This window comes from Branchiostoma floridae, chromosome 8 (assembly GCF_000003815.2).
Source record: "Branchiostoma floridae strain S238N-H82 chromosome 8, Bfl_VNyyK, whole genome shotgun sequence".
NCBI lineage: Eukaryota > Metazoa > Chordata > Leptocardii > Amphioxiformes > Branchiostomatidae > Branchiostoma > Branchiostoma floridae.
This window is the reverse complement of record NC_049986.1, coordinates 24,364,203-24,388,578: the sequence shown is the minus strand read 5'-3', so window position 1 is coordinate 24,388,578 and position 24,376 is coordinate 24,364,203. Positions and strand designations below refer to the sequence as shown.

The 24,376-nt window shown below is 42.8% G+C and overlaps 7 protein-coding genes across 7 annotated transcripts in view; 5 read left to right on the top strand and 2 right to left on the bottom strand.

The window, feature by feature from the left end:
- The first annotated feature begins 729 nt into the window (after positions 1-729).
- On the top strand, positions 730-3,587 carry LOC118421612. The gene is made up of 5 exons (XM_035828971.1): positions 730-882; positions 1,101-1,583; positions 2,186-2,247; positions 2,424-2,701; positions 3,150-3,587. The coding sequence occupies exons 1-4, from the start codon at positions 777-779 to the stop codon at positions 2,589-2,591; spliced, it is 819 nt and encodes a 272-aa protein (XP_035684864.1). The 5' UTR covers positions 730-776; the 3' UTR covers positions 2,592-2,701; positions 3,150-3,587.
- Positions 2,596-6,359, top strand: LOC118422028 (P-selectin-like). Its single transcript, XM_035829532.1, has 9 exons — positions 2,596-2,701; positions 3,150-3,347; positions 3,558-3,613; positions 3,819-3,978; positions 4,201-4,365; positions 4,538-4,602; positions 4,745-4,905; positions 5,230-5,389; positions 6,117-6,359. The coding sequence occupies exons 1-9, from the start codon at positions 2,596-2,598 to the stop codon at positions 6,357-6,359; spliced, it is 1,314 nt and encodes a 437-aa protein (XP_035685425.1).
- Positions 4,538-9,687, top strand: LOC118420728 (IgGFc-binding protein-like). Its single transcript, XM_035827683.1, has 6 exons — positions 4,538-4,602; positions 4,745-4,905; positions 5,230-5,389; positions 6,117-6,865; positions 7,183-7,371; positions 7,649-9,687. The coding sequence occupies exons 4-6, from the start codon at positions 6,634-6,636 to the stop codon at positions 8,929-8,931; spliced, it is 1,704 nt and encodes a 567-aa protein (XP_035683576.1). The 5' UTR covers positions 4,538-4,602; positions 4,745-4,905; positions 5,230-5,389; positions 6,117-6,633; the 3' UTR covers positions 8,932-9,687.
- Positions 9,688-10,295: 608 nt separating this feature from the next.
- Positions 10,296-10,848, top strand: LOC118422027 (perlucin-like protein). Its single transcript, XM_035829531.1, has 2 exons — positions 10,296-10,674; positions 10,817-10,848. Exons 1-2 carry the CDS (start codon positions 10,296-10,298, stop codon positions 10,846-10,848), a joined length of 411 nt encoding a protein of 136 aa, XP_035685424.1.
- LOC118420730 (ubiquitin-related modifier 1-like) lies at positions 10,787-14,546 on the bottom strand. Its single transcript, XM_035827685.1, has 5 exons — positions 14,440-14,546; positions 13,155-13,225; positions 12,597-12,678; positions 11,868-11,916; positions 10,787-11,313 (listed from the first exon to the last, which is right to left on the bottom strand). The coding sequence occupies exons 1-5, from the start codon at positions 14,502-14,504 to the stop codon at positions 11,245-11,247; spliced, it is 336 nt and encodes a 111-aa protein (XP_035683578.1). The 5' UTR covers positions 14,505-14,546; the 3' UTR covers positions 10,787-11,244.
- Positions 14,547-14,661: 115 nt separating this feature from the next.
- Positions 14,662-20,993, top strand: LOC118420729 (spliceosome-associated protein CWC27 homolog). The gene is made up of 8 exons (XM_035827684.1): positions 14,662-14,981; positions 15,822-15,923; positions 16,327-16,453; positions 17,011-17,109; positions 17,445-17,597; positions 18,206-18,320; positions 18,844-19,412; positions 19,933-20,993. The coding sequence occupies exons 1-8, from the start codon at positions 14,815-14,817 to the stop codon at positions 20,068-20,070; spliced, it is 1,470 nt and encodes a 489-aa protein (XP_035683577.1). The 5' UTR covers positions 14,662-14,814; the 3' UTR covers positions 20,071-20,993.
- Positions 20,994-21,409: 416 nt separating this feature from the next.
- LOC118420732 (major yolk protein-like) overlaps positions 21,410-24,376 on the bottom strand; it is a 20,215-nt gene continuing 17,248 nt past the window's right edge. Inside the window, 4 exon segments of the mRNA XM_035827686.1 lie at positions 21,410-21,635; positions 22,433-22,614; positions 23,104-23,342; positions 23,771-23,957. Of these exon segments, the coding sequence (XP_035683579.1) occupies positions 21,552-21,635; positions 22,433-22,614; positions 23,104-23,342; positions 23,771-23,957 (692 nt within the window). The 3' untranslated portion in view covers positions 21,410-21,551.

Genomic DNA, 24,376 nt, shown 5'->3' with positions numbered 1-24,376 from the left:
TCTGTTCTTTATCTTGATTTTAAGTCCCCAGCGATGTAGATAAATGACGTTTCCATATCCTGTGTTTTTGTTTTTTTCTGATACTTTGTTTCTATCGCAGGTACCTCTCAGAAGGCAGCCGAGCTGTGACTCCCTCTTCACCAGGAAACACCTGAAGCCCGCCGGCGTCTGGAGGCCGTACGGCCCGCCGCTGTACGGGTACGGCTCCGCCCTGAACCCGCCGCGCAGGAAAGGGCCGGACACGCTGGTCATCCTCGCCGCCATCTTCTACTGCCTGGCCGCCCTGACGGCTGTGGTGCTCGCTGTTCTTTTCAAGACCAACGTCCTATCATGTGAGTATCGTAGCTAACTCTAGCTTTTACCATCATCTGCTACTTTATTACCGTTGAAGCTATGGCAGATGCGGTATTCAAAGAACGGCTCCTGACGAAAGTAGTGCCAGAGAGCTGCTTCTTCGATCTCTTATTTTCTTTAGATGCTATCTTATCACCCCTGCTACAAATGAAACCCCGTGTGTTTTTTTATAGAAAATTACAGGAGGAATGTTATTTTTTTCTGTCTGCTTGGAAGCCGTTTTCCGAAAGATCTCTGAAAAGACCATAAGGCTTCTTTTATTAAAGCAATAGCTACTCTTTTTTCTATTTCTATACCTTCTGCATGTCTTGTAGTATTCCACTCTCAGGCCAAGAACGTTGTTTGTTTTTTCTGATTTTTTTTCGACAGTGTACACGCCTCCAGAGCCCCTACCCGCGTGGGTTGAGCAGTTTTCCCCGGAGATGCAGAGGTGGTACCGGTTGGCGCTGGCCGGAGGGCGGAACGCGTCAGAGATACAGCCTCCCGGCACCGTGCAGCAGCCGGCCCTGCCGCCTTCTGTGGAAGAACGTAAGTCTTTCGACCACTTATTTCTGACAAGGAGAGAGTAGACCCGTCCGGACAACCCGCCCGTGATACTAGTAATAATGATGATGATGAGCCAAAGAAGAGTTAAACATCAGCTGTTCTACGTTAGCTTAAGTCATTTCTGAGTATGAGTGTTCCAGGCAGAGACCAGTATGGCAGAAGAGATACTATTGAATTGAGTGTCCTTTACTTCTTTCCAGTTTGCGGCAGCACGTCCCTCCCCGAGTCCCTCCCAGACCTACGTCACGGCAACTTCAGCTGCGCCAAAATCGCTCACTACAACATCTACGTGCGCATGTGCATCGCTAAATGTCACGTGGGTTATCAGACCGATGACGCAGGCCTGCTGTTCTGCAACCGCGGCCGATGGGCACCGATCCAGCCCGAAGTCGTGTTGACGCTCGTCGGCGTCGGTCGGGCTGCCGACACGATGCCGAACACCGACCCTCGGGCGTTAGAGTACCTTGGCATCCCCGACGAAATTTACGCGGACGTTGCTTTAAACATTTTAGTGAAGCTTGACTACGTCCCTAACCTTTCTATTGTGGATACATATCTAGACATGATCTCGGAGAACAATATCATCGACTTTGACATGATGCGACAGTTGCTGATCTGGGTCGGTCCAAATATCGAGCATATCGTCGCCAACCTGGACTTCCTGGACGTTCTGTCTCGACTAGGTAAGTCAGAAAATTTATTGTTTTGAAATACACATTGTTGGATATATCCTCTGCCTTACGGAGAATATTTCATCTGCTTTACAGAGGATATATCATCGGCCTTAGAGAGGGTATATCCTCTGCCTTAGAGAGGATATATCATCGGCCTTGGGGAGGATATATCCTCAGCCTGAGGGAGGATATATTACATACCTGAGAGGGGATATATCCTCTGCCTTAGAGATGATATATCCTCTGCCTTAGAGAGGATATATCATCGGCCTTAGAGTGGATATATCCTGTACCTTAGAGAGGATATATCATCTGCCTTAGGAGGATATATCCTCTGGCTGAGATAGAATATATCCTTTGCCTTAGAGAGGATTTATCATCGGCTTTAGGATTTATCATCGGCCTAGGAGAGGATTTATCATCTGCCCAAGAGAGCATATAATAGTCTAGTACAAAAAACCTAGTATATTTTGGATGCACCATTAAGCTTCTGTTGCATTAGATGAATTAATGTATACGTAATCTTCTAAAGGTGCCCATAGATAATGTTCTCTAACGGATATCTTGTAGACATTTGTGTAATTTGACAGCTTCTGTCTTCCTGTTTGCAGAGACATTTGGGGCCACCAGACATCCCGTTTGCAGAACCGTGGTTTGTAGTGAAGACTATGAGGTACATATATCTAATCTTTTATCTGGTTTTTACAGACGTACATGTACATTACTTTGTAATTAACAGATATCAATGCCGTCAGGCGATATGCTTCCAGCCTGGTTAAATGAAAAAAAAAAAAAATAAACAGAATCTTTGAAGGAAAAACGACTAACAAGTCTTTCTCCTATTCCAAGAATTTAGCTCATGGTCAAGTGAACAGCAGCACAACCACGTACATGTCAGAAGCCAGAGTGGTTTGTGAGCGAGGCTACTTGCCCCGGTACCCTGTACTGACGTGCACGGCTTCAGGACAATGGGACAAACCCGCACTGTGCGACCCAGGTAGGGCGTTATTTATGTGATTAAATGTTAGAAGCCAGAGTGGTTTGTGAGCGAGGCTACTTGCCCCGGTACCCTGTACTGACGTGCACGGCTTCAGGACAATGGGACAAACCCGCACTGTGCGACCCAGGTAGGGCGTTATTTATGTGATTAAATGTTAGAAGCCAGAGTGGTTTGTGAGCGAGGCTACCTGCCCCGGCACGCACCCTGTACTGTATTTGTAGTTGTTAGGTATACGTTATTTGCCAAACATTGTACCTGTTACAATCGTTGTGCAATAAACTTGACTTGACTAACGTGCATGGCTTCAGGACATTGAGACTATTATCATTAGGCTCGCAACTATGTCTACGGTTACTGATTGACACTGTCCAACGGTCAGCTCTTCTAGAACTCGAAGAAAATTATATATATTCATCACAACGATCACGCCCATTACAATGCAAGTACCGGTCAAGCAAACATCAAGTTTTGTCAGTCGCTATAGATGATCACTTCCAAAGCTTTTCAAGTAGATCATTTGATCTCAATGTCAAGTCAATGTTCCTTATGATGTTTCCAATATATTTTGCATTTAGTAAACTGCAGCCTACCTGAGGACCCCCCGCACGGCTCGTACCTGTGCCAGGGTCACGTGTTCTCGGACCGCTGTGACGTCATCTGTGACATGCGGTACGTACCGGAAACAAACGACACCCTGGGCTGCAGCTGGACCGGAAACTGGATAACCTTTCGCGGAGAAAACACGACGGAGATGGAAAATGCGTTATCAGCAGGTTTGGGAAATAATACACTATTCTGCATCAAAACATATACCTTATGAATGATTTTTTCTTTCTATTTTGCATCGGGCGTTTGATCTTTGTCAAGATAGTCTCATAACATATATGATTATAGACTGGGGTTTGGAACGTTGATTTGACAGTGAAGTGTATATACAGATACAGATACAGACTATGTGAGCATCGTACTTTTCCCTTTTGCAGACAACGTTATCCCACAAACTCTGGTTTGTGTCATCGCTGACTGTGGAAGTATTTCGGTGAGCATCTTATGTATCCTTATCTTCTGGTATCTGGTGAATATCTCATCGCTACATTTTTATCAATTTGAAAGAAGTGTATACTTAATAATCAATATATTGATCTAATGAATTCAATTTGAGTCAGTTATCCATCAATCTGTTGTTACAATCTATAAGTAGAAATCCCTGTAGAAAATGTTTCACTCACCTCCTCTGCTCACAGACGCCTGAACACGGTGACGTCAGCTGTACAGGTACGACGTACGGTGAGACGTGCCATCTCACCTGTCATGACGGGTACGAACGGCTGATTCAGGACAACTTCACCTGCCAGGTTCACGGAGACAAACCCACCTGGAGTGGAGAACCAGAGTGCATCCCAGGTAACAGGATATAATTTCCTTGGGTGGTACATACATCATGCTCATACCTAGCTTTGAATGAAAATAGCCCTGTTTACCCTTTCACTACGTATTATGCAGCATGATCAAATGTAAAGGAGTTACTCCGATATGATGGCACTATGATAAGAATCTAAGTTTGATTGCAAATTATGCGGGTTACGTTTTGAAGATTCTAACTAGGCTGTCATCTATTTCCACCAGTGAGTTGCGGATCCCCTCCCGAGTTCCCACACACCTCCATCCGGTGCACCAGCGGACACACCTACGGGAACACCTGCGGAGTCACCTGTGCGGACGGGTACGAAGGAACGAACCTCCAGAACGTGACTTGTCACATTACCGGCAATTGGAGCCTACAGGCGGAAGGTAGGGTTTGCCGCTGCTTTTCCAGCGACCATTTCTGATCAAGTACATTTCATAACATTAAACCGATGTGCATAGTTAATACAATCTTTTAAAACACATGATTGTAGCAGACCTCTTTTGCTTTGCTAACGACATTTGAAAAATGGCTAACTATAATCCTTTATGATTCTAGCGCTCCAGTCTGTTGTTGGAGGACCAGATCTGCTCTGTCAGAAGAAGGACTGCGGCAATCTTTCTGTACGTATCCTCACGCACAACAAGCAAACAAGTTGAGGCAATATAGCAGCCAAAGGCTATCATTGACTGTAGCTTTGATGCTTTTTGAAGTGTTCAATAATGTCACATAGGACAATGAAATAAATATTTTTATAACACACAGACCCCGGCCCATGGCCGCCTGACGTGCAGCGGCACCAGGTACCAGGACTCCTGCCGCCTGACGTGTGAGCCGGGCTACAAAGTTGCCGACGAGAGCGGCCACCTGCTCCACCGTCTCTTCAACTTCAGGTGCATGGCAAGTGGAGAATGGAACAAGCCGAGGTAAATAAGTATTATTTTCACATATTATAAAGGCGATCTTACTTGATACCTAATGTGTTTCCCTCAAGGTACTTCCTACACAACGATCCCTGATACGACATTAAACACCATTGCCTTTTCGGGCCGAATCCATTCGGGTGGTCAACGAAAACCGGCACTGGTACAGCATTCTTATTACGTTTTTTTTGCTATATTTTATCCTGAAAAGTCAGCCGGATCTTGAGTGTAAATCTAGTCAAATTTAGAACAGATGTCATGCCTCAGTATAGTGGTTTCAGTTGCTTGTAGAACATTTTGACTGAGAATATGAAACCCGTTCTTTAGCTGTGTCCCGTCTGACTACTGCCAGCTCGGGCTGCACGACTGCCACCCTGAGCACGGGGTCTGCAGCCTGACGGGCCACCAGGCCTTCAGCTGCCGCTGCCGGGTCGGGACGGTCGGGGACGGGAGACACTGTGAGCGGACCGCCTGTCCGGATTTTCCGGTTAGTAGCAAACCCCGCCCCACACGTCCCGAAAAAAGCTAATGATTCGAAGTTGTTTCCAACGACTCGAGCAAGGAAATTAGACTGGTACCCTCGACCACAAACGGAAACTTGACTAGCTTTGGAGTGACATCTGCCATTCAAAGGAAAATATGTTTTAGATGAAGAGGAATGACAGGCAGCCATCTTGGATCTATTCACTCCACAATCAAGGAGGCTAAATCTGTTTGTAAGCTATAATGTCACTATGACGTAAACGCGCTATACATATAGAATACAACAAGGTGTATTCCGTATCACCCGAGGTTCCAGTCCGACCGCGGGAAGGATCGCCCGACGACCGAAGGCCGATCCGACCTGCGGGAGGGCTGCGACCGAGGGTGATGCGGAATACACCGTATTGTATTTTATCTATGTCATGTCCACCTGAGAAAACACATATTTCGATGCGAAATGCACCAGTAGTTGAGAAAATGTTGTGTCCTCGAACAAAAGATTGTAACAACAGCAATTCTAACGTCCGAATCCGGTATTCGAATTTTTAACCGTGCCGTATTCGGTCCGTTCGAAAAAGGTCGATTTATTCGAAGGAAGCCTGTGTAATACAAACGTCGAACCTGTGTGATACGATACGGAAGTTATGACACGGTCCGGAACACCCGTATCGAACGTTTTCGCGTCACGGGTATGACATAAATGTTTGTCTCTCACTGCCGCATCTCCACAGGTCGCTGAACCGGAGAACGGGTTCTTCTCGTGTTCTATCCCGACATCCTCCGCAGCCGACACCTGCCAATCAGCTACCAGCACAGAGCCGGAGTACGAAGTCGTCTGCGTGCTCCACTGTAACCATGGTTACGACAGGCTGATCTATGCCGAGTACTCCTGTGGACATGACGGAAACTGGACCATTCCTGTTGACATTAACAGCACTGGGACTACACATTGTCTAGGTACATATGAGACTTGAGACTTTATGGCGTCTTACTTCTCCTTTGTAATCGGGTTTGGGACAGTCAATTGGGGTAGTCCGCCTACTTGACAATTGAGAAAGCCAGCAAATTTAGATATGTGATCATCATATGCAATCAAAAGTTCGGGACTCAATTTTCTTTAGGTCATAGCTGTCGATACTTTCACAACATCGATTTTTCAATGCCTCTTATGTTGATAGAGCCTGGAGCATTTTGCAGTAGAATCATATATATGTATATATCATTTAGTTACAGTATACCCACTTTTTCATGATACAGTGCTTATCAAAGCCCGTTTGTATTTCAGCTGTGAAATGCCCGGACCTGTCCAGTCCCCAGCATGGCAGGATGACGTGTAATGGCGGCTACAACTTCCGCTATCCCGAGGCCTGCAGCTTCGCCTGCGACGTCCAACCGGGCTACGAGCTGACTCCCACAAGCAGCAGTGTGAGGCGCTGTCAGGCTGACGCTACCTGGTCTGGTAACGACGCAGGGTGTATCGGTATGTATCAAGTGTCTTGTGATGACCTCTTAAATAATGTCTAATATTTATCTCTTTATTTTATTGCAAGATTTCTGAGTCGCACCTTCAACTTTAATGTGATGTCCAAGAGGGCCCAGTAGTATATACTATAACAAAAGTGGAAGCATTCAGCTAGTGCACGTGGAGCAAATGTCAATGTCAAAGACATGGAAAAACATTGTCACTAAAAGTTCCAAGGTCAAGATCAATGACGTCTTAGAGTTTAAAGGTACCATTCTCCAAGAAATAAGTTGCGATTCAACACATAACTGCAGAGCACGTCTATATTACTCCAGGTGTACGATGCCCGGTCCTGCGCAGTCCCACCAACGGGAGAATGACCTGTGACAACGGCTCCACCTTCCGGTTTCCTGAGAACTGCAGCTTCACCTGTGACCCAGGCTATGAACTACACGTGAGCGGCAACGGCAGGCGGACCTGCCAAGCTGATGGCACCTGGTCTGGGAGAAACGTCACGTGTATCGGTAAATATCTCTATCGATATGATCATATATGAAAAGTTTTGACAGTACAAGAGTCGCCTGGACCCTTAATGGAGAGGAGTCAGCCGGCCAGCTGAAGATCGTAGGGTGTGTGTGTATGTGTGTGTGTGTGTGTGTGTGTGTGTGTATCTGTGTGTCCTTTCCGCGGACTGACTTTAGATCTCCTAGCCAACTATTCCTCATTTTGTAGAATTGATGATGATGAGATGGTCCACATCAAGTAAAAAGGCCTTATACAGAAGCGTTTTCCAATTTGCAGCTCCGGACAACAGAGGCACCGAGTTCATGGTCGGGTTTCTTCAGAACCTAACACCATGGCAATGGGAACTCATACTTGAGCTGTTCATCACCAGCGCAAGTTCTGATCCCGCCTCAGTCACCATCTCTGCACCCGGAGCCGGCTTCACCAGACGCCTCACGGTCACAGATGCAGCAGTGCAGGTCGTGAGCCTTCCCCCTTCCCTCGCGCTCATCGGTAATGAGAAGGCACAGAAAGGCATCTCAATTACATCAGATAAAGAAATCATTGTGTATGGCGTAAACAAAAGGCCGGCCACAACAGACGGGTTCCTTGGCCTCCCTTTAGACAGCCTTGGAAATGAATACTTTGTAGCTTCTTACATCTCTACTGAACCACACCCAGCTGGACCATCAGAATTTGGCATTTTTGGTACTGAAGATAACACATACATTGTGATCACGTTACGGGGAACTACGCACTACCAAGGGTTGACCTACTCCACCGGAAGTGTCATCAGGTTGGTTCTGAACAAATTTGAAGCTGTTCAGTTCCAAGGTCAAAGATCTGACCTTACAGGCACACGCGTCACCTCAAACAAGCCTGTTACCCTGATGTCTGGCGTTCAATGTGCCAATGTCCCTGTAGGAATCCACTCTTGCGACCACCTAGTAGAGCAAATTCCCCCAGTGGACACTTGGGGGAAAAGGTTTGTTACAGTCCCTCTTGCTGGTCGAACTGGGGGCGATATCTTCCGCATCGTTGCCGCCAGGGACGGTACCACAGTCAGAGTCACGGGGCATACAAGTAGATCTCAATGGCTTCATTCCGGTGAATTCTGGGATTTGGATGATGTTCCGTCCAGCGCCTACCAGGTAATCGCATCTTCCAAACCGATCATGGTTCTGCAGTACAGCAAGGGGTTTGAGTCTGATTATACTACTGGGGACCCTTTCATGATGTACATTCCACCGACTGAACACTTCGCAGCAGACTACACATTCGCCACAGTTGATGCTGCGGGCTCAGTATATGACAGCTACATCAATATCATCATAAAAACCACTGAGAGGTCCGGCCTTCTCTATGACGGACGCGCTCTTCCATCCTCCACATCTTGGGTGCAGATTCCTGGCACTGACCTGTCCGCTGCGCAGCTGCACATCACAAGCACAGGCACTCACAAGATCAAACACAACTCCGCTGTTGTCACCTTCTCTGTCTTCTACTACGGCTACTCCTCCTACGACTCAGTTGGGTTTCCCGGAGGCATGCGTTTTGAACAGATCTCTGTAAATCCCTAGATCATCGAATAACAAGAAGTCGATAATGAGTTGAACACAGAATGCACAACGTAGGCTATCCGCCCCAGGTATTTAGGGTAATGTTATAGCTGACCAGTGACATATAACCACAAAAAGCCCAGGTTACTAAAAAACAGTACAACCAACCTGGAGACGACCAGAAAAAAATCTGTTACGGACAATGACTTTATGTTTACTACCTCTGACTCATGACCTATATCTTTTTTTTAGTAAAAACTTTATTCAGACACAAAAAAGCATGCATACAGATAAAACAGGTACTACCAGTTGTATGTGCTGTAAGTCAAGTGGCAAGTACAATAGTTCCCATTTGTGATGTGTGAATACTAGTACAATATGTTTTGACGTGTGGTTACTGGCTGCGAAAGTATTTGATGAAGGTAATAACCGTATTAATGGTATATTTAATACTAATCATAGTCTTAAATTAATGGAATATTCTTTAATCAGTGACTTATAATTATTCAGTTTGCATTACTGTTATGTTGCAAAGCTGTTTGCTTTGTGTTATCCATTTGATGAAAATGTGCTACATTTGAGTGAAGCAATTAACAGGAGTGTTTTTTTTAAACTTTGGATAAAATGTAAAAACTAAAATTTAATATATTTTCCTCATAAGCAATATTTACAGATAGCTTTGCTGATCTTTGCTGTTTAGTGTGGCTGATTGTACAGATGGGGCATTGTATGTATCGGTTGCTCCATTGTTGTGTTTTGATTGCTGAGCTGAAATAAATTTCCAATCCAAATGGATTCAAATGAATGCTTCTTAATTTGTAAAATACAAAACATGACATGGCATAGAATAGGTTTTGTGCATAAATATAACAGCAAGCCTTGCAGCAAGTTAACAACAAAAAATATTTTTAAAATAATGGGTTACCCTTCATTATTCAAAAGTCTGTATGCCACAATCACAAGAAAAGAAACATTCATTATAATGCTTTGGTTTAATTGCAGTAAAAAATCCTAGTTTTTAGTGCATCCTATAGCATTATCACCATCAGCATATGAATCATCGTCCAAGGCCATGGTGCATTCCAGTTTGATTGCACCTTATGCTGTTGTCATCGATACCATACATAAACCCCTGGATGATGTCATTAATTGACTCCATTATATGCATGTAATGTACTCATGCATTACATACTATAGATAATAAACGTTATACTTTGGCACGCAGTGTAGGGCACGGATCACAGGTCCCAGGAACGCATATTAGCTACACCATGCAATGTCATACAGCGTCAGGGCTCGAAATACTTTTTGCTCGAAATACCCGCACAGATCTAACTTTACCTGCGCAAACCTGCATATGCAGGACGGTATTTCGAGCCCTGAACATGAATGTAGAAGTTGCTCTTCTGATCCATCCTGTTCTTGAAACAGGTTGCCCAGACGGGTACAAATACTACCATCCCAACCAACTGTGCTTCAAGGCCTTCAACCAACAGGGTAACTACGACCATGCAGTTGCGACCTGTTCTTCTGATGGCGGAACTCTCGCCATGCCCTGGGATGCGGGCATCAACGCGTTCCTCATCGATCTGAAGAACGCTGTGGATAAAAACGCCTGGTTCTGGTTTGGACTGACTGACCGCGTCCAAGAGGGTAAATTTGTGTGGGCAGACGGTGTTCCTCTTGGACATTTTGAGCAGTGGGCTCCAGGAGAACCCAACAATGCGTATGGCGGCAATGAGCACTGTGCACATTATTGGCCAGGTAATGAAAATATACAATCTACCATCAGGCCTATGAACAGTTGGAACGATTTGTTGTGTTCTAACGCATCTCTGAATTTCATCTGTCAAGTCCCAAGTTGAAGCATCGTGAGCTGTTATGACGAGTGTTGTTTAATGTCCAGGTCCAAATCGGACCAACAAATGTGCATTTTGATGCAAATGTTAATGATTATAAGCAACAAAGTATTGTCATCTCATACATTCCTATTTGAAATATGGAAATGAACCTCATTCAGTAACATTTATCATTGTAGTTACATAAACAACATTCGTGGATTTTCAAATCTTCTGGCTCATTGAATCACACTCGATCATCAATGGGGCATAACTAAACCTCTTTGCTCACTCCTGAAATTTACAAGATTGTGCTTACTGTAAACAAGCTTTCAATGCGCTTAGGTAAAAAATAAAATTAAAAAATCCTTAGTTATGTCCTTATTAAGACTTATAACATATCAAATTAGAACACATTACATGTACAATCCTTTAAAATATTCTACTACAAGATATTTTCTTACATCTTGTTGAACAAGTTTTTGGTAAATAAGTGTCAGCCTCCGTGTAATGTTGAAATGAAAACTATTCTGTCGTTTTCTTCCAGCTGATACTCCAACTCTCCCTGAAAATCAATGAAACAAACTATATTTTGTTTGTTGTATTAGCAAAAAAAGCAAGTTTGTTGTAAAAACTGTTCTCTGCCATTTTCATCATTAATGATACCTGTAGTGGCAAATAACATTTGTAGAAAGCAGACTCAACATTGTTACATAAAACTTACTTTGAGAAAGTAATAACAAACTATCACTCAATCATGGAATTAAACAACGTGCAGTCCGGTCAGTATTTTGGATCATCTTTCAGAAGGGACCTAAAACGGGGGTCCGATGTTTGAGGGGGGCCTCCAGCACGCAATTTAGTCTCATTACTCAAACATTGGGTACCTACTGGCTGAAAGTTACACACCATGGTGTATTGAATTGGGTACCTTAAAGATAAAGAACCCATAACATCTTTAAGTTGTACATGTCTCTTTAAACATTTCATGCACTTTGTACTTTCCTAGTATGACTATTCCTTATGTGCAAGATATGTGGAAACATAAAATGTTGCCAACCATCAAAGTACAGATAATCTCTTAATCAGACTATAACAGTATGTCTAATCAACACTTACCATGAGTTCCCAGTCCACATCGTTGATAAGCACCAAGATCCCTGGTCTCCTGCAGAAAACAAATCATACATTAATCTTATTACTAACAAGAAGCACATTGCCACCAAACTAGCTAGAGGCTTCAGGCAATTGAGATATACAACACTCGAACAGTCTTCTTCGTTTCACAACCTCTTTTTATTCTTCTGCAAACGTTTTGGTGACTGTCTGTCACCTTCATCAGTGCAAAATGAAATATACTAACGTTACTTGGTGCGATATGAACTATACAGTGCAAATCGAACTAAACCTATTGTGACGTAATTACTTGACATGAAATGTTCTCGAACGTGATACGTTAATCATCCTTGCCACTTTGTGACGTAGTGGCAAGGATGCTGTTCATTTTGCACTGATGAAGGTGACAGACAGTCACCGAAACGTTTGCAGAAGAATAAGAAGAAGGTTGTGAAACGAAGAAGACTGTTCGATTGATCTACCAACCTGATGAAACTATTTACGGAGATATACAACAGTTATTTTTTTTTCATGAAAATGCATTGTGTGAAATTAACCTGCAAGGTGTTAGGGCCATTCAGAAAAAGACTTTGGTTCAGACATGTATCTAAGAGATCCCCCTCCCCAATTTTTCAACACCCTGTCTGTAAATCTTTGGTAAACCGATATGTTCTGGTACCATATGTTCTATTTTACGTGCATGTTTGCTGACATGTCTACAGAACTCCTTACACAGTGTCTCCCTGTACAAACAGTTCTGGCCTCTCCTTCAGCAGGTTCTCCTTAATCCACACCAGAAGGGACTTGATGGTCCCTGGAAAGAAAAAAAAGATGCATTGAAATAATCAGCAAGAAAAAGTCTCAAACTAGACAACTCCTGGATAAGTGAAACAATCATGATGGTAGCAAGGTGGTATTGTGGTTAGGCTTGTTGACTCAGAATATAAAGGTTCTTAGTTTGAATCCTAGCAAGACCACAATGTTGTACCCTTGGGAGATTCACCTCGCACCTACATGTACATGTATATCCTCACTCTAGTTAGGTGAAAATGTGGAATTAGCTTTTCTCTATAGGGATATACAGCCGAAGATTCCATATTTGAGGAGAGCAACATCTTGAGTACTTTAAAGAACCCAACACTGTCAATAGAGACAATGGTTGAGACAAGAACTGCTTGCAAGTCAGGGGCCGTCACCATGACTTATTACCACAATTCCTGTTGTTTCACATGCATACTCAGAAGTGTCAAAGAGCTTATTACATATAACTTATAAGTAAACTAAACTCACAAGGCTGGCTGTTTCCCGGCAGGCTGACGTCATGTTTCTTCACCATGTCAAACAGCAGCTCGGCACCTCCGCTGTCAGGAGAGGAAACAAAACATCATCATCCTACTTTCCTAGACAAGAATTAAGAAGTTTTAACAAACTCAGTACTGTAAAATCAAAAAAGAATTCTGTTTCGAAAAATATCTTTCATCTGTTCAAAACAAATTGTTTAGAAATGACCTAACGAGACTAAGGATTAGTGCACACACCTTACAAATTGAAAAGGGCCGACACTACAACATACCAGCCAATGAGAGACTTTGTCCCACATGCCATAATGACATAGAAAATGAATTTAATTTTGTAATGGATTGTCCGACTTATGAAGAAGACCGTCAAAAGTTATTTCAAAATATTGTATGTAAGTCCGAAATTGTACTGCCACATGTTAGGTCAGAGGTATTCCATTTGATATTATCATGTCCTGTTCATATATATCTGCCTACGTAGGCCAATTCATTCACAACTCATTGCAAAAAGGAGATAATGCTTTATGATACTCACTAGATTGTTTATACTGTTATATTATATTATATTACATTAGTTGTTAGTTATTTGTATTAGTATATAGTTGTTCACATTGCCATACATTGTAACTGTTACAATTGTTGCGCAATAAAGTTCTTCTTCTTCTTCTAAAGTTCTTCTTTTGTATAGTTCTGAGGCATTTGGGCTCGATTCTGTACACTTTTAGATTTTTATAAGCACTAGTACTACTAGTAGTAGTTATTTGCTACTACTGGAAAGAAATGATGACTGAAGAAAGCTGTTTAACATCTATCACATGCAAAATGCTAAGGGGAACATTTCAGATATGCTGGGAAAGTGTGCAATTGTACTGTAAGTCACATGTATCTACATAATTGTAATTGTATGCAAGAAAGACTGCCATAGCAAACTTATAATTCGATATCAAAATTGAAATACTTGTATGTCTTTAAAAAACGAAAACCAAAATCATATGAATATCATTTAAATATTTCGATATTTTGTCTGTGTTGCATACATAAGCAGCACGCCAGAAACATTACCTAGCTAGTTACTAAGTTACTGTCAGCTCCAAAACATGTTGTGATGGGGGAGGGGGGCAGATATCCAACTCGCGAAACGACAGGGTTCGTCTGCAAATGAACGTTTCTAAGGTTGAAAAATGACGCCTAGTTACCTACATGTACCTCTGATGCCTCTGATAAGAAATTACAACCAGCCCAAACTACAGAAGTCTGCCAAAACGGTGAAATCTTACCTGAATTCTAAACAAATGTTCACAGAGTTCGCCATGCTGACTGTGACCTTTGACTTGGATAGCATCGCAACGAGTCACCCATCAAAGTAAAAGCAAGAAAATGTAAAAATGATTTAAAAACCGATTTTATGGTTGAAAAAGAAGTTTTATTCAATAATACTGATGTTTTAAGTAATTGTTACATCACTTTCTGGCAATCGTGATTATTTTGAACACGTTTGGTTGCACTGATGACCTGATTTAACCCCAAGATGGCGCCCAGATCGAAAAAGTGAAACTCGTTTCGTGTTTTCCCTCAATTTATCCACCGAACTCGCCGCTATTCAACACTACTAAGAAGTCTTACCCAAGCGAAGGATCTGATAGACTTCCAAGATGAGCAACATCTACATCCAGGAGCCCCCATCGAAAGGGAAAGTGCTTCTGAAGACGACTGTAGGAGACATAGATCTTGAGCTGTGGTCTAAGGAGGCTCCTCTGGCCTGTAGGAACTTCGTACAGCTGTGTCTGGAGGGTTACTACAATGGGACCGTCTTCCACAGGTGAGTAGTTATCTGTGTCAATGACAGGATGTCTTAGAGTTATTGTCAAAATGAAAAGGGCTTTGAGAAAATGTCCTTTTCTACATCTGTGAGTTGATGTCTCAGCGAATGCTAGTCCACTGTTTTTTTTTAGTCAAGTAGGGCTGCTGTATTTTAAGATACAAGTAGTAGGCTGTTACAAAACTTAATGTGGTTGCAAATACACATACGTGTACGCAGAATAATGCATATATACCAGTGGTCCCAAAACCCTTCTGTAAACTTTGATCCCCTCACTCTGGGATGTGTGTAACGTTAAGTTAGTGAGGTTCTGTAATGTGCTCGAGGTGTGGCTTTCCTCAAACTCTACCCTAACCAAAGCTATGTACTCATTTTAATGCTTTAACCCGAGTAAAAGGATGGAATACATGTTATGTGTAGTTAATAAAGTGCATTTTCCAAGGCAAGAGCACACCATTGGGGCCTGGGGTTACAGAACCAGAATGTGAGTCAACAACCCTATCCATGAAATTAAGACCACCTTGCTGCGGCCTACTGTAGGTATGATGGAATAAATCTTAAATTCTATATAACTGTTCATATAGTAAGCTTCTTTTAGCACAACCAGGCGGTATTTACGTCCAACGTTTCAATGTCTAAATAAAATAAAGTCTCAAATTAAGCCTCAAGTCTGAAGTCTATCAGACACCATCATCAGGGTAGAATGACTGGAAGCTACATCAAAACGTTGGACGTAAATTACCCCCTGGTTGTGCTTAAAGAACCTTACTATATGAATAATTGCCAACCTGATGAAGTTATTTACGGATGCTCTATATAACTGTTGATCTCCTATTTCAGAGTGGTGCGAGGCCTGTGTGTGCAGGGGGGAGACCCCACCGGGACGGGGGAGGGGGGCGAGTCTGTCTACGGCAAACCCTTCAAGGACGAGTTCCACCAGAGGTCAGTGATTTGTGGATGTGATCATTTGTCAACAGACAAATGACATTGCAACAGTCTTGAAACGTAACCTCAATGAATCCCACTTCAGTACTAGTAGTTGAGTTGTGAAATATGAATGATAAAGTTAAGTGTTATGTATTTTATTGTTTTCATCATACTACAACATGCTTTTGACAAAACAACTTTGGTTTTGTCGTAAATTTGTATACAATACAAAAACAAGGGTGCGAGTGGGTGTGGTAGACAGGAAAGTAGCTTTAGCCTTTGATCATTATGGTCAAATATGCTGTCTAACTACAGTGAGCCTGCTGGACAGAGCTGCATGGGAAGCATGGTGTAAAGACTTAGTAACCCTGGAAACTACTATTCATTAGAAATATTTCATGCTTGCTTCTTCCCCCAGATTACGTTTCGTCAGACGAGGCCTCGTTGCCATGGCAAACTCCGGACCAAACGATAACGGCAGCCAGTTCTTCTTCACACTGGACAGAGCGGACCATCTTCATGGGAAACACACCATCTTTGCTAAGGTGAGAATGAGTGAAGGAATGAATAAATGGATAGATGGATGGATGGATGAACAAAGTAACAAATGGATGATGGATGAATGAATAAACGAACAGTTGACAAATGCAATTCACACTGTGAATAACATTAAGGTAGCTATTGCAACACATAAAAGTTTTTGCTACATTATGTAGACTAGCTCTTTTCAACAACCATAATTCAAAACAATAGCCACTTACTACATAAATAACTGATAACTGACAGATTTTCTATAGTCTGTGGTTCATGTCCCCTACCATTGTTGATCTGCTACGAGTCATTGATGATAATGTTATGACATTGATTGTTTAATAATGCAAGGCTTTGAAATGATTTTAGAGTAAGGAAATTAAACTGATACAAAATGAATGGGGTCATAAGCTTTGAGAAGCTTTTGAGTGGCATCCACCATTACTTGTCAAACTGCTGTGGAGAGCAAGGCAACAAAATCATATCAATAACCAGACTACTTGAAACAATCTCTCATTGAGAAAGATGATAAAACATAGTTGTTGTGACATTCCCCCTTCTCCCTGCGCAGGTTACAGGGAAGACTGTGTACAACATGCTGAAGCTAGCGGAGGTGGAGGTGGACGGAGAGGACCGGCCGCTGCACCCGCACAAGATCAAGGCCACTGAGGTGGGTTTCTTTTATGTATTGAAATGTGTCAAGACTTGGCAAGTGTGCAATTTAACAAGTTAGCATAAAGTTTTCTGACATCTGTGTTGGTAATGTACTTCCTGACATCAAGCAGCCCATCTACATCAGGGTGCAAGAGTTAAATGTTCAATTGAATTTGCTAGTTTACAGCAAAGGGTTGTAAATAAGTATTACAAAATCAAATGTTGAAGCAGACTTGTTTATTGTTCTTTCTACAATGCAACAAACATGGAATGAAAGCTTATATGCAGCCAAGTCCTATGATTTGTATAAATACAATACCACCAATCCACCATACCTTGTTACATGTTCAGGTCCTCTTCAATCCGTTTGATGACATCGTTCCTCGAGAGATAATCCGAGAAGATAAGAAGGAAAAGAAGGAAGAAGCAAAGAGCACGGCGCGAGCCACCAAGAATTTCAAACTCCTGTCGTTTGGGGATGAGGCTGAGGAGGATGAGGAGGAGGTAGGGATGTGATGTGCTGTTTTGGCAATGCCTCAGGGGCAGAGGCTATCAGTATTTTTTGTACATGTACTTAGAAAATTGTTTGCCACTGTAAAATTCCAGACCTACCAATGTTCAGCATTTACCCCCTTGTATATTAAATGAGATACCTGGCCTACATAATTATACATGTGTTCTAAATGATGCTTCCCCGCACCCCACACCCCCGCCCCAACATGAACCTACATAACTGTGTAGTAAATGCTACGACACTACCTCACATTAACCTCCAATTGTGTAGTAAATGCTGCTGCCTGCCTAAGTGCTTAGGCCAATGACTGGCCCCTTGCTCCTCTTTGTCATGTTCTTCCATGTCCCCAGTCTTATGCTCTAGCTTTTTTTATTATCTTATGGCTTAACACTTGTATAAATAAATGCAGTGCTCCCTTCCCCACATGAACCTACATGTACATGGCTAATATATGCTGTGCCCGTCCCCTCGCAAACATCATGTACAATAATCGCTGTGCCCCCCTCCCCCCTTGCAAACATCATGTACAATAATTGCTGTGCCCCCCTCCCCCCTCGCAAACATCATGTATAATAATTGCGGCGCCCCCCTCCCCCAGGTGAATGCAGTGACAGAGGAACTCCGTCCCAAGGGTAAGAGCAGCCACGACCTTCTGAAGGACGACCCACGACTCAGCTCTGTCCCCGCCGTCCCAACTTCACCCTCTGATGCAGGTGGGACCTCTTTACTTTACAGGTGTTCGATGGGTCTTGGCAGGTCCCATACTTACATTACCTAGTACCTAGTCCCGTAATGTGACCTGGTGGTTGGATGGGGACAAGGTAGCCATGTTTATGTTTACTGCCGGACTCGTATTTGTGCTGCTGCAATCTGCCTTTCTAGGAGGGTAATTAATATGCAGTCCTTGATATTGCCAAGATAGGTTTTCCAGGTACATTTCTTACAGCATTTAGAGAAATCCAGCGTTATGTCTACAGCCATTCTCATTGCATCTTTCCATCTCCTGTTACTGTTTGAAGATCTCCTTTAGTTTCTTCTTCTTCTTCTTCTTCTTCTTCTTCTTCTTCTTCTTCTTGTAAGTGCCAAACCTCATTTTGTTGAGGAGTTGTGACTGGCTTGCTGGTGGGCAGGGGCACTGCTCCCTGACTGCCACTCTGTTATGTAATGGCGAGATCTCTGTCCATTGTCTTCTGCCAGCTCATGTGCATTGCCTGTCTTTTTCTTCCATCTGTACAGATAATCAGAAGAGAAAGAAGCAAGACTCAGACGACAGTTCTGAGTCTGACCAAGATTCAGATTCTCCCGGCGAAGACAAGGAAGCCATGAAAGAGAAGATCCGAAAAAAGCTGAAGACTGGCGCCAATGTCGAGACTCCTGCGAGTGAGGAGAAAGTAGAGACTGATCAAGACACGAAGAGCAGGATCGAAGCCCTGCGGGAAGAAACCAGAGCTCTGAAGAGAGAACTTCAGAGAAGACAGAAGGCAAAGCAAGAAGAAGAGGAAGAGAAGGAAAGAATGAAGGAAGAAGAGAAGGAGGAAAAAGAGGAAGATGCCCTGGCAGATTTCCATTCCGAGCGACAGAAATACCTGGAGAAGAAACAGAAAGAGAAGAAGAAAGGAGGATCAAGAGAAGAGCAGACTCTGGCTCTGCTGTCAAAGTTTCAGAACAAGCTTTTCTCTGTGAGGAAGGAGTCGACAGGAGAAGATGAGGAGGAGGAGGAGGCAGAGGAGGAGGAGACAGAGGAGGATGATCAGCCTCTGGGAGACAGTTGGATGGCTCACAGACTGCACTTCGAGGCAGCACAGGTGAGTTTCACATAATAACAGATACTCACAAGCAACTGGATATGATTTTGGAAAGAGACATTTCAGGTAGCATCCACAACCTGACAAGGGGTGGTGGATCCAACGCACTGTCACTGATGAGGGGTAGTGGATGCTAGCAGAAACATCTGTCCGTTTACAAAATCATATCATATCCAGATTAATTGAAATTGCTATTTGTCTTAAAAATACCTGGATGTCTGATCTATTGACTTATTTTGTGTACTAGTTGTTCATCTTTCAATACATATACCTTGAATTTGATGTCTTTAATCCTGTTTTGGTAGATAGCATTTATAATTTTAGAAGTTTTGGATGCATTAGTATGGTATAGGAGTAGGTAAAAAAGAAGGATACTAGTAATAAGTTTCATTGTGGACCTGCTAGTCGCTTCCCAAGGTACTGCAGCAGAAGTTCTAGTTTTCATATCCTGTGTTCTGGATAATCAATCAAAGTCCTGTTACTCCTGTATCAAATGACATGTGATGGTATCGAATTCCAGGTCCAGGCGAAGGACGCTAATGTGGTGACAGCTGACAGCTACGACATCTATGACCCTCGGAACCCGATGAACAAGCGGCGTATGGAGGCCAGCAAACAGGCCATGAAGGAGAGGGGCAGGAAGACAAGTAGTCTATAGGTAACATCTGTGTGATGGTCGGTTCCAGTTCAACTTTCAGAACAGTTCAGTTCAGTTCTGTTCAAATGACATCCATTTCTGCTAACACCAAGTCCTGTATGATATATATATATAGCATTTCCTTGTGAGTTTTTGTCATACTATACTGGGGCAGTATACCTATTTGATGTGAGCGAAATCCAGTCCTTGATGAAAGATAGGGAGGAGTGGAGACAACTTTCAAGCTTGGCTCGAGCGGAAGCTTGACCAAAGTAAAGTAAGTAAGTATACTGGGGTAGCAACATGCAGGTGAAACCTTCTGACTGATCAAACTATGTGTACCAAAGTACAGACATCCCTCAGATAATGTTTTCATGTTGTTGATGATCTTCCAGTTAATATGCAGTTTTTATGGAACTAAAAATCATGAAATTGAATTTATATGACCCAAAGTTTGTTTGCAATTATTCGTATTGGTGGCCGTAAACTTGCCCAAACAGAACTTTTAAAAGTTAAAAGACTCCGCACTCCCCACGTATCCATGTATGTACTAGTGATGATTACAGGTCAGAGGATTAGATTTAGAGTTGGTAGAATTTCTGTAATACTAAATTGAAAATTAAGATGAATAAATGATATGACTAATTCTTGTCATAGAATCCTGTTGCTGAAACTGTCATTGACTTCATTTGTGCTTGTCAAAAATTATTATCCTGAATGGTCCATTGCTAAATGCAAAAGTGTTAATGATATTACATTAATTATGATTCTTTATCAATATATGAAGCGTGAAATCTTGAGATGAGAGGTTTCAAGCTTTTCTTTTACTTCAAATACGATTCCCAAAATACACAATGCAAACTTAGTACTGCCATGCATTTGCTGAATAATTTGTGAGAAAGGTTTACAAAACAGTAGATTAAAGGATGGAATGGAGTTTGTCATCTTTGATTGCCTTCAAGTTATTATGTTCATGAAAATGGAGGTATTTGCATGTTTGTGTCTGTGTGATTCTGGATGTTTGTCAGCTTTAAAAAAAAATCAACCTCTGGGTTGATTGTGATGCTACTTGGTATGTTTGGTCCCCCTTAAGCTTGTTGGACAGCCATTTCAGGTCAACCTCAATTTCGTCCACCCCCCACCTCCCTTCTTTGCAACCTTTTGTACTTAAGCAGAAGTTCTGGATTTCGTTCTTTCGTTCTGGATGTGTTCTGGTCTTGTTCATAATGTAGATTGTCTTATATTTGAGCCTACGGACTCTTCCTACCATTCCCCACACATGTCTTGCCTAATATTGTTCTCGCTGGTGCTTCTATGTTCCCACACCTTATTCAGAACTCAGTAAAGACAACTCCAAATATGCTTGGTATACACATATTTTATTTTCTGCAGACAAAAGACATGGAAAGTCTTAAACCTACGAAAAGAAAGTACGAAACAAGGTAGAAAGGTAGTAAAAGTTGGAAGTCCTAATTTCTACACGACGACGCTAAGGTAAGGTCCTAATGATGGATCTCACACATGGGCATGTGCATGTGCAGCCACTCGGGGTGCCAGTAGACGCCCTCCCACCTGTACTCGCACACCTGGAGAACGGGAGGAGAAGGAACAAGGTTAAGAACAAGAGATTTAAGGAGCTGATCATGTAGGAAGAATAAATAATATATTTCTGTTCAATGTACGAATGCATTACTCTCCAAGCAGAGGTCGAGTCGCGGAGATATACTAGTAGTCGAAAAAAATACAGAGCCTGGAGATACGAATGCATTATGTTTTACAGCATCTTAAAGTTGCAGAATTAGGCCTAGGGCTAACAAATTTTACATTGCAAAATTTGACATTTTGAGAACTTGAAGTATTTTTCTTCACCATTTTTCTCAAAGAAACACTTATCACAAGAAATACATTTAGCAGATGTATATTAAGAAACACTAGGAGATAGGGAGCAATTCTACTTGTATTTTTTTTTTCCTTATGATGGCAACTTCTACGTCTTTCTATTGATGTTGGGAGTTTTTTTTGTTTTCTTCCCCTCCTTGAGAAAGGCAGAGAAGATTTCAAAGAAAAAAATCTGATATCTTGGATACTCCTTTGAACTTAATTTATTCATAAGAAGCTTGAATCGGCCTGCAGGCCGCTTTTCATTGAGGTCATGAGGGATGTAAGGGTCAGATATCTTGGATATCTGGCTTTGTTCTACTCACATCAGTGAATGGCTTCTTGATGATGGTACAATCAATAACCTATCGATCTATTGCTGATAAATCGACATTGAAGACATCAGATACTGTCAAAGCTGAAGGTTTCCCTACTTTGCTGCTAGAGCTCTAGTTCTTTCTCTTTCTCTGGAAAGACGTGCAAGATGTCAGAGAGATCTACTCACATCAGTGAATGGCTTCTTGATGATGGTCTTCTGCTTGAGGATGGAGGTGAGAGCGGAGGTGTGCTTGGGCACGACGCCGAACACGTCCAGGTAGGACTTGTGCAGCTTGGTGCAGGTGCCGAAGGGAGTCACGGTGATCTGGGACTCGGGAACCTGGATGTCCTCGAACCAGTTGTGGACAGCTCGTGCGCATCCAGAACTGCTCGTTACTGTGAAAGGACCAATAAACAATCAATAACCTGTCAATAACATATTGATCAATCACTGATTAATAAATGGACATTGAGGTATCAAAGATTATGAAAGCTGATGGTTTATTGTCTCGCTTTTAGTTAGTTTCATGCCTGTCCCAGTCTCTTTAACTTTTCCTCCCTGGACAGTAGATGGCCATGATTCGTGGCCGTACCACTAGACATGTATTAGCAATTGGTCTAGATAAAAACTGTTTGCAAGTCAGATATTGACCATCTGTATGCACATTGCAAACCGTGGACCGTGTTATTACTAAGAAACCTGTGCTCACCTTTCTCCTTATTTGAATTGCAATAAACCAATATGATACAACAGACAGTGGAATGCTGCTGTTGTGCACCATGTACATTTTGGAATGCTGCTGTCGTGCACCATACACATTAAAGACAGATCTAAAATGCAGTATAATATAAGACTACAAAAAATGCAAATCCAATTACCCCAGAGGTGGTGGCTCCACATGTCCCTCTCCCACTGCTCAGGCTCGTAGCTGTGCTCGGGAAGCTTCCAGTACTCGTCCACGGACCAGGTGGGCACGTAGATGGTCTCGTCGCAGGGCACGTACTCGCAGGCGGTGGGCATCATCACGGACTTGATGTAGCCCAGACCGGTCTCGCAGGTGAACTCAACGTACTTGCGCACGAAGGTGGTGGGGCGGCTGCAGGGGACAAAACATTCAGCGTTAAACTAGAGAGGTAACATTTGCAAGCAAACAATGTTTACCTTCATATCGTATCTTGCTGATTAAACTATGCCTCCCTTCCGTTAAGGTACATTACAAAATGTATTACAGTTGGCATGCATCACAAAATGAAGGCTACAGAATCTACATCGTCCCTGGATGACGTCAGTGTCATCGCATTTTAAAAAGAGCAGCGGGGGTATGGCCATATGAGTAGATGGAAGTGATATTTTCCTTCACATGTGAATGTTGCGATTTAGGTGAGAAGTATTGTCGACAAGATAAAGGATCTTCTTGCCCACGTATACTTGTTGGCGACTGTACGTGCGGTTGTTAAGGCTTGAGCTCAGAAGGCTTAGGACAAGGGTTAAGGCTAGCTATAGGTAAGTAGGGGTGTACCATACCTGCACATACGCATGTTGTAGGGGATCTTCTTGCCGACGCGGTTGATGAAGACGGTGCGGTTGATGGACTCGCCGTAGCAGGTCAGGTCCTGAACGATGGCGTTGCAGGTGTAGTCGCGCTGGAACACCACGTTGGTGAAGGTCTGGCCGTGGGCGGTGTACTTGTTGATGTACGGGTGGTACTCGACTGTGGAAAAGGACGAGAACATTATTTTATATAATAGGGTTCGTGAAGACCAAAAGTGTTTCTATCCTGTCTACGCCTATTGTCGACGTCTATTGTAAGCTTATCTGAGATGAATGGCCTGGGGTGGTACTCGACTGTGGAAAGGACAGCAGGATTTTAAGAACAGAAACAAGTTTGTCATTATAGAAATATTGCGTTTTGATTCGGTGTTGGCTTGGGGGTTGTGTGCTTGTGACAGGAGTCACAAGCACAAAAGTCGGTGAGGTTCTATATGAAGTTTTGACCCTTTGTAATTTCATAGGCCTGGTTAACCTCTAACCCAGATATAAGGTTAGATTTACCCTAATCTTGAAAAGTTGTAGGACTTACAGTTAGATGGCATTCAGGGCATGAGCATGCATGGGCCCATTGTGATCTGA

What these genes read in the sequence shown, in the direction of transcription:
- LOC118420728 (XM_035827683.1), top strand. Translation starts at nt 6,634, where the DNA reads ATGATACAGTGCTTATCAAAGCCCGTTTGTATTTCAGCTGTGAAATGC. An exon ending in TAACGACGCAGGGTGTATCG is followed by an intron (nt 6,866 to 7,182) that starts GTATGTATCAAG and finishes ATATTACTCCAG; the next exon opens with GTGTACGATGCCCGGTCCTG. An exon ending in GAGAAACGTCACGTGTATCG is followed by an intron (nt 7,372 to 7,648) that starts GTAAATATCTCT and finishes TCCAATTTGCAG; the next exon opens with CTCCGGACAACAGAGGCACC.
- LOC118422027 (XM_035829531.1), top strand. Translation starts at nt 10,296, where the DNA reads ATGAATGTAGAAGTTGCTCTTCTGATCCATCCTGTTCTTGAAACAGGT. An exon ending in CTGTGCACATTATTGGCCAG is followed by an intron (nt 10,675 to 10,816) that starts GTAATGAAAATA and finishes TTTAATGTCCAG; the next exon opens with GTCCAAATCGGACCAACAAA.
- LOC118422028 (XM_035829532.1), top strand. Translation starts at nt 2,596, where the DNA reads ATGTTAGAAGCCAGAGTGGTTTGTGAGCGAGGCTACTTGCCCCGGTAC. An exon ending in CTGACTGTGGAAGTATTTCG is followed by an intron (nt 3,614 to 3,818) that starts GTGAGCATCTTA and finishes CTCTGCTCACAG; the next exon opens with ACGCCTGAACACGGTGACGT. An exon ending in CCGCCTGTCCGGATTTTCCG is followed by an intron (nt 5,390 to 6,116) that starts GTTAGTAGCAAA and finishes GCATCTCCACAG; the next exon opens with GTCGCTGAACCGGAGAACGG.
- LOC118421612 (XM_035828971.1), top strand. Translation starts at nt 777, where the DNA reads ATGCAGAGGTGGTACCGGTTGGCGCTGGCCGGAGGGCGGAACGCGTCA. An exon ending in GGACGTTCTGTCTCGACTAG is followed by an intron (nt 1,584 to 2,185) that starts GTAAGTCAGAAA and finishes TCCTGTTTGCAG; the next exon opens with AGACATTTGGGGCCACCAGA. An exon ending in TTTGTAGTGAAGACTATGAG is followed by an intron (nt 2,248 to 2,423) that starts GTACATATATCT and finishes TCCTATTCCAAG; the next exon opens with AATTTAGCTCATGGTCAAGT.
- LOC118420729 (XM_035827684.1), top strand. Translation starts at nt 14,815, where the DNA reads ATGAGCAACATCTACATCCAGGAGCCCCCATCGAAAGGGAAAGTGCTT. An exon ending in AAGGACGAGTTCCACCAGAG is followed by an intron (nt 15,924 to 16,326) that starts GTCAGTGATTTG and finishes TTCTTCCCCCAG; the next exon opens with ATTACGTTTCGTCAGACGAG. An exon ending in ACAAGATCAAGGCCACTGAG is followed by an intron (nt 17,110 to 17,444) that starts GTGGGTTTCTTT and finishes TTACATGTTCAG; the next exon opens with GTCCTCTTCAATCCGTTTGA.
- LOC118420730 (XM_035827685.1), bottom strand. Translation starts at nt 14,504, where the DNA reads ATGCTATCCAAGTCAAAGGTCACAGTCAGCATGGCGAACTCTGTGAAC. An exon ending in AACATTTGTTTAGAATTCAG is followed by an intron (nt 13,226 to 14,439) that starts GTAAGATTTCAC and finishes CTCTCCTGACAG; the next exon opens with CGGAGGTGCCGAGCTGCTGT. An exon ending in TTTGTACAGGGAGACACTGT is followed by an intron (nt 11,917 to 12,596) that starts GTAAGGAGTTCT and finishes TGTTTTCTGCAG; the next exon opens with GAGACCAGGGATCTTGGTGC.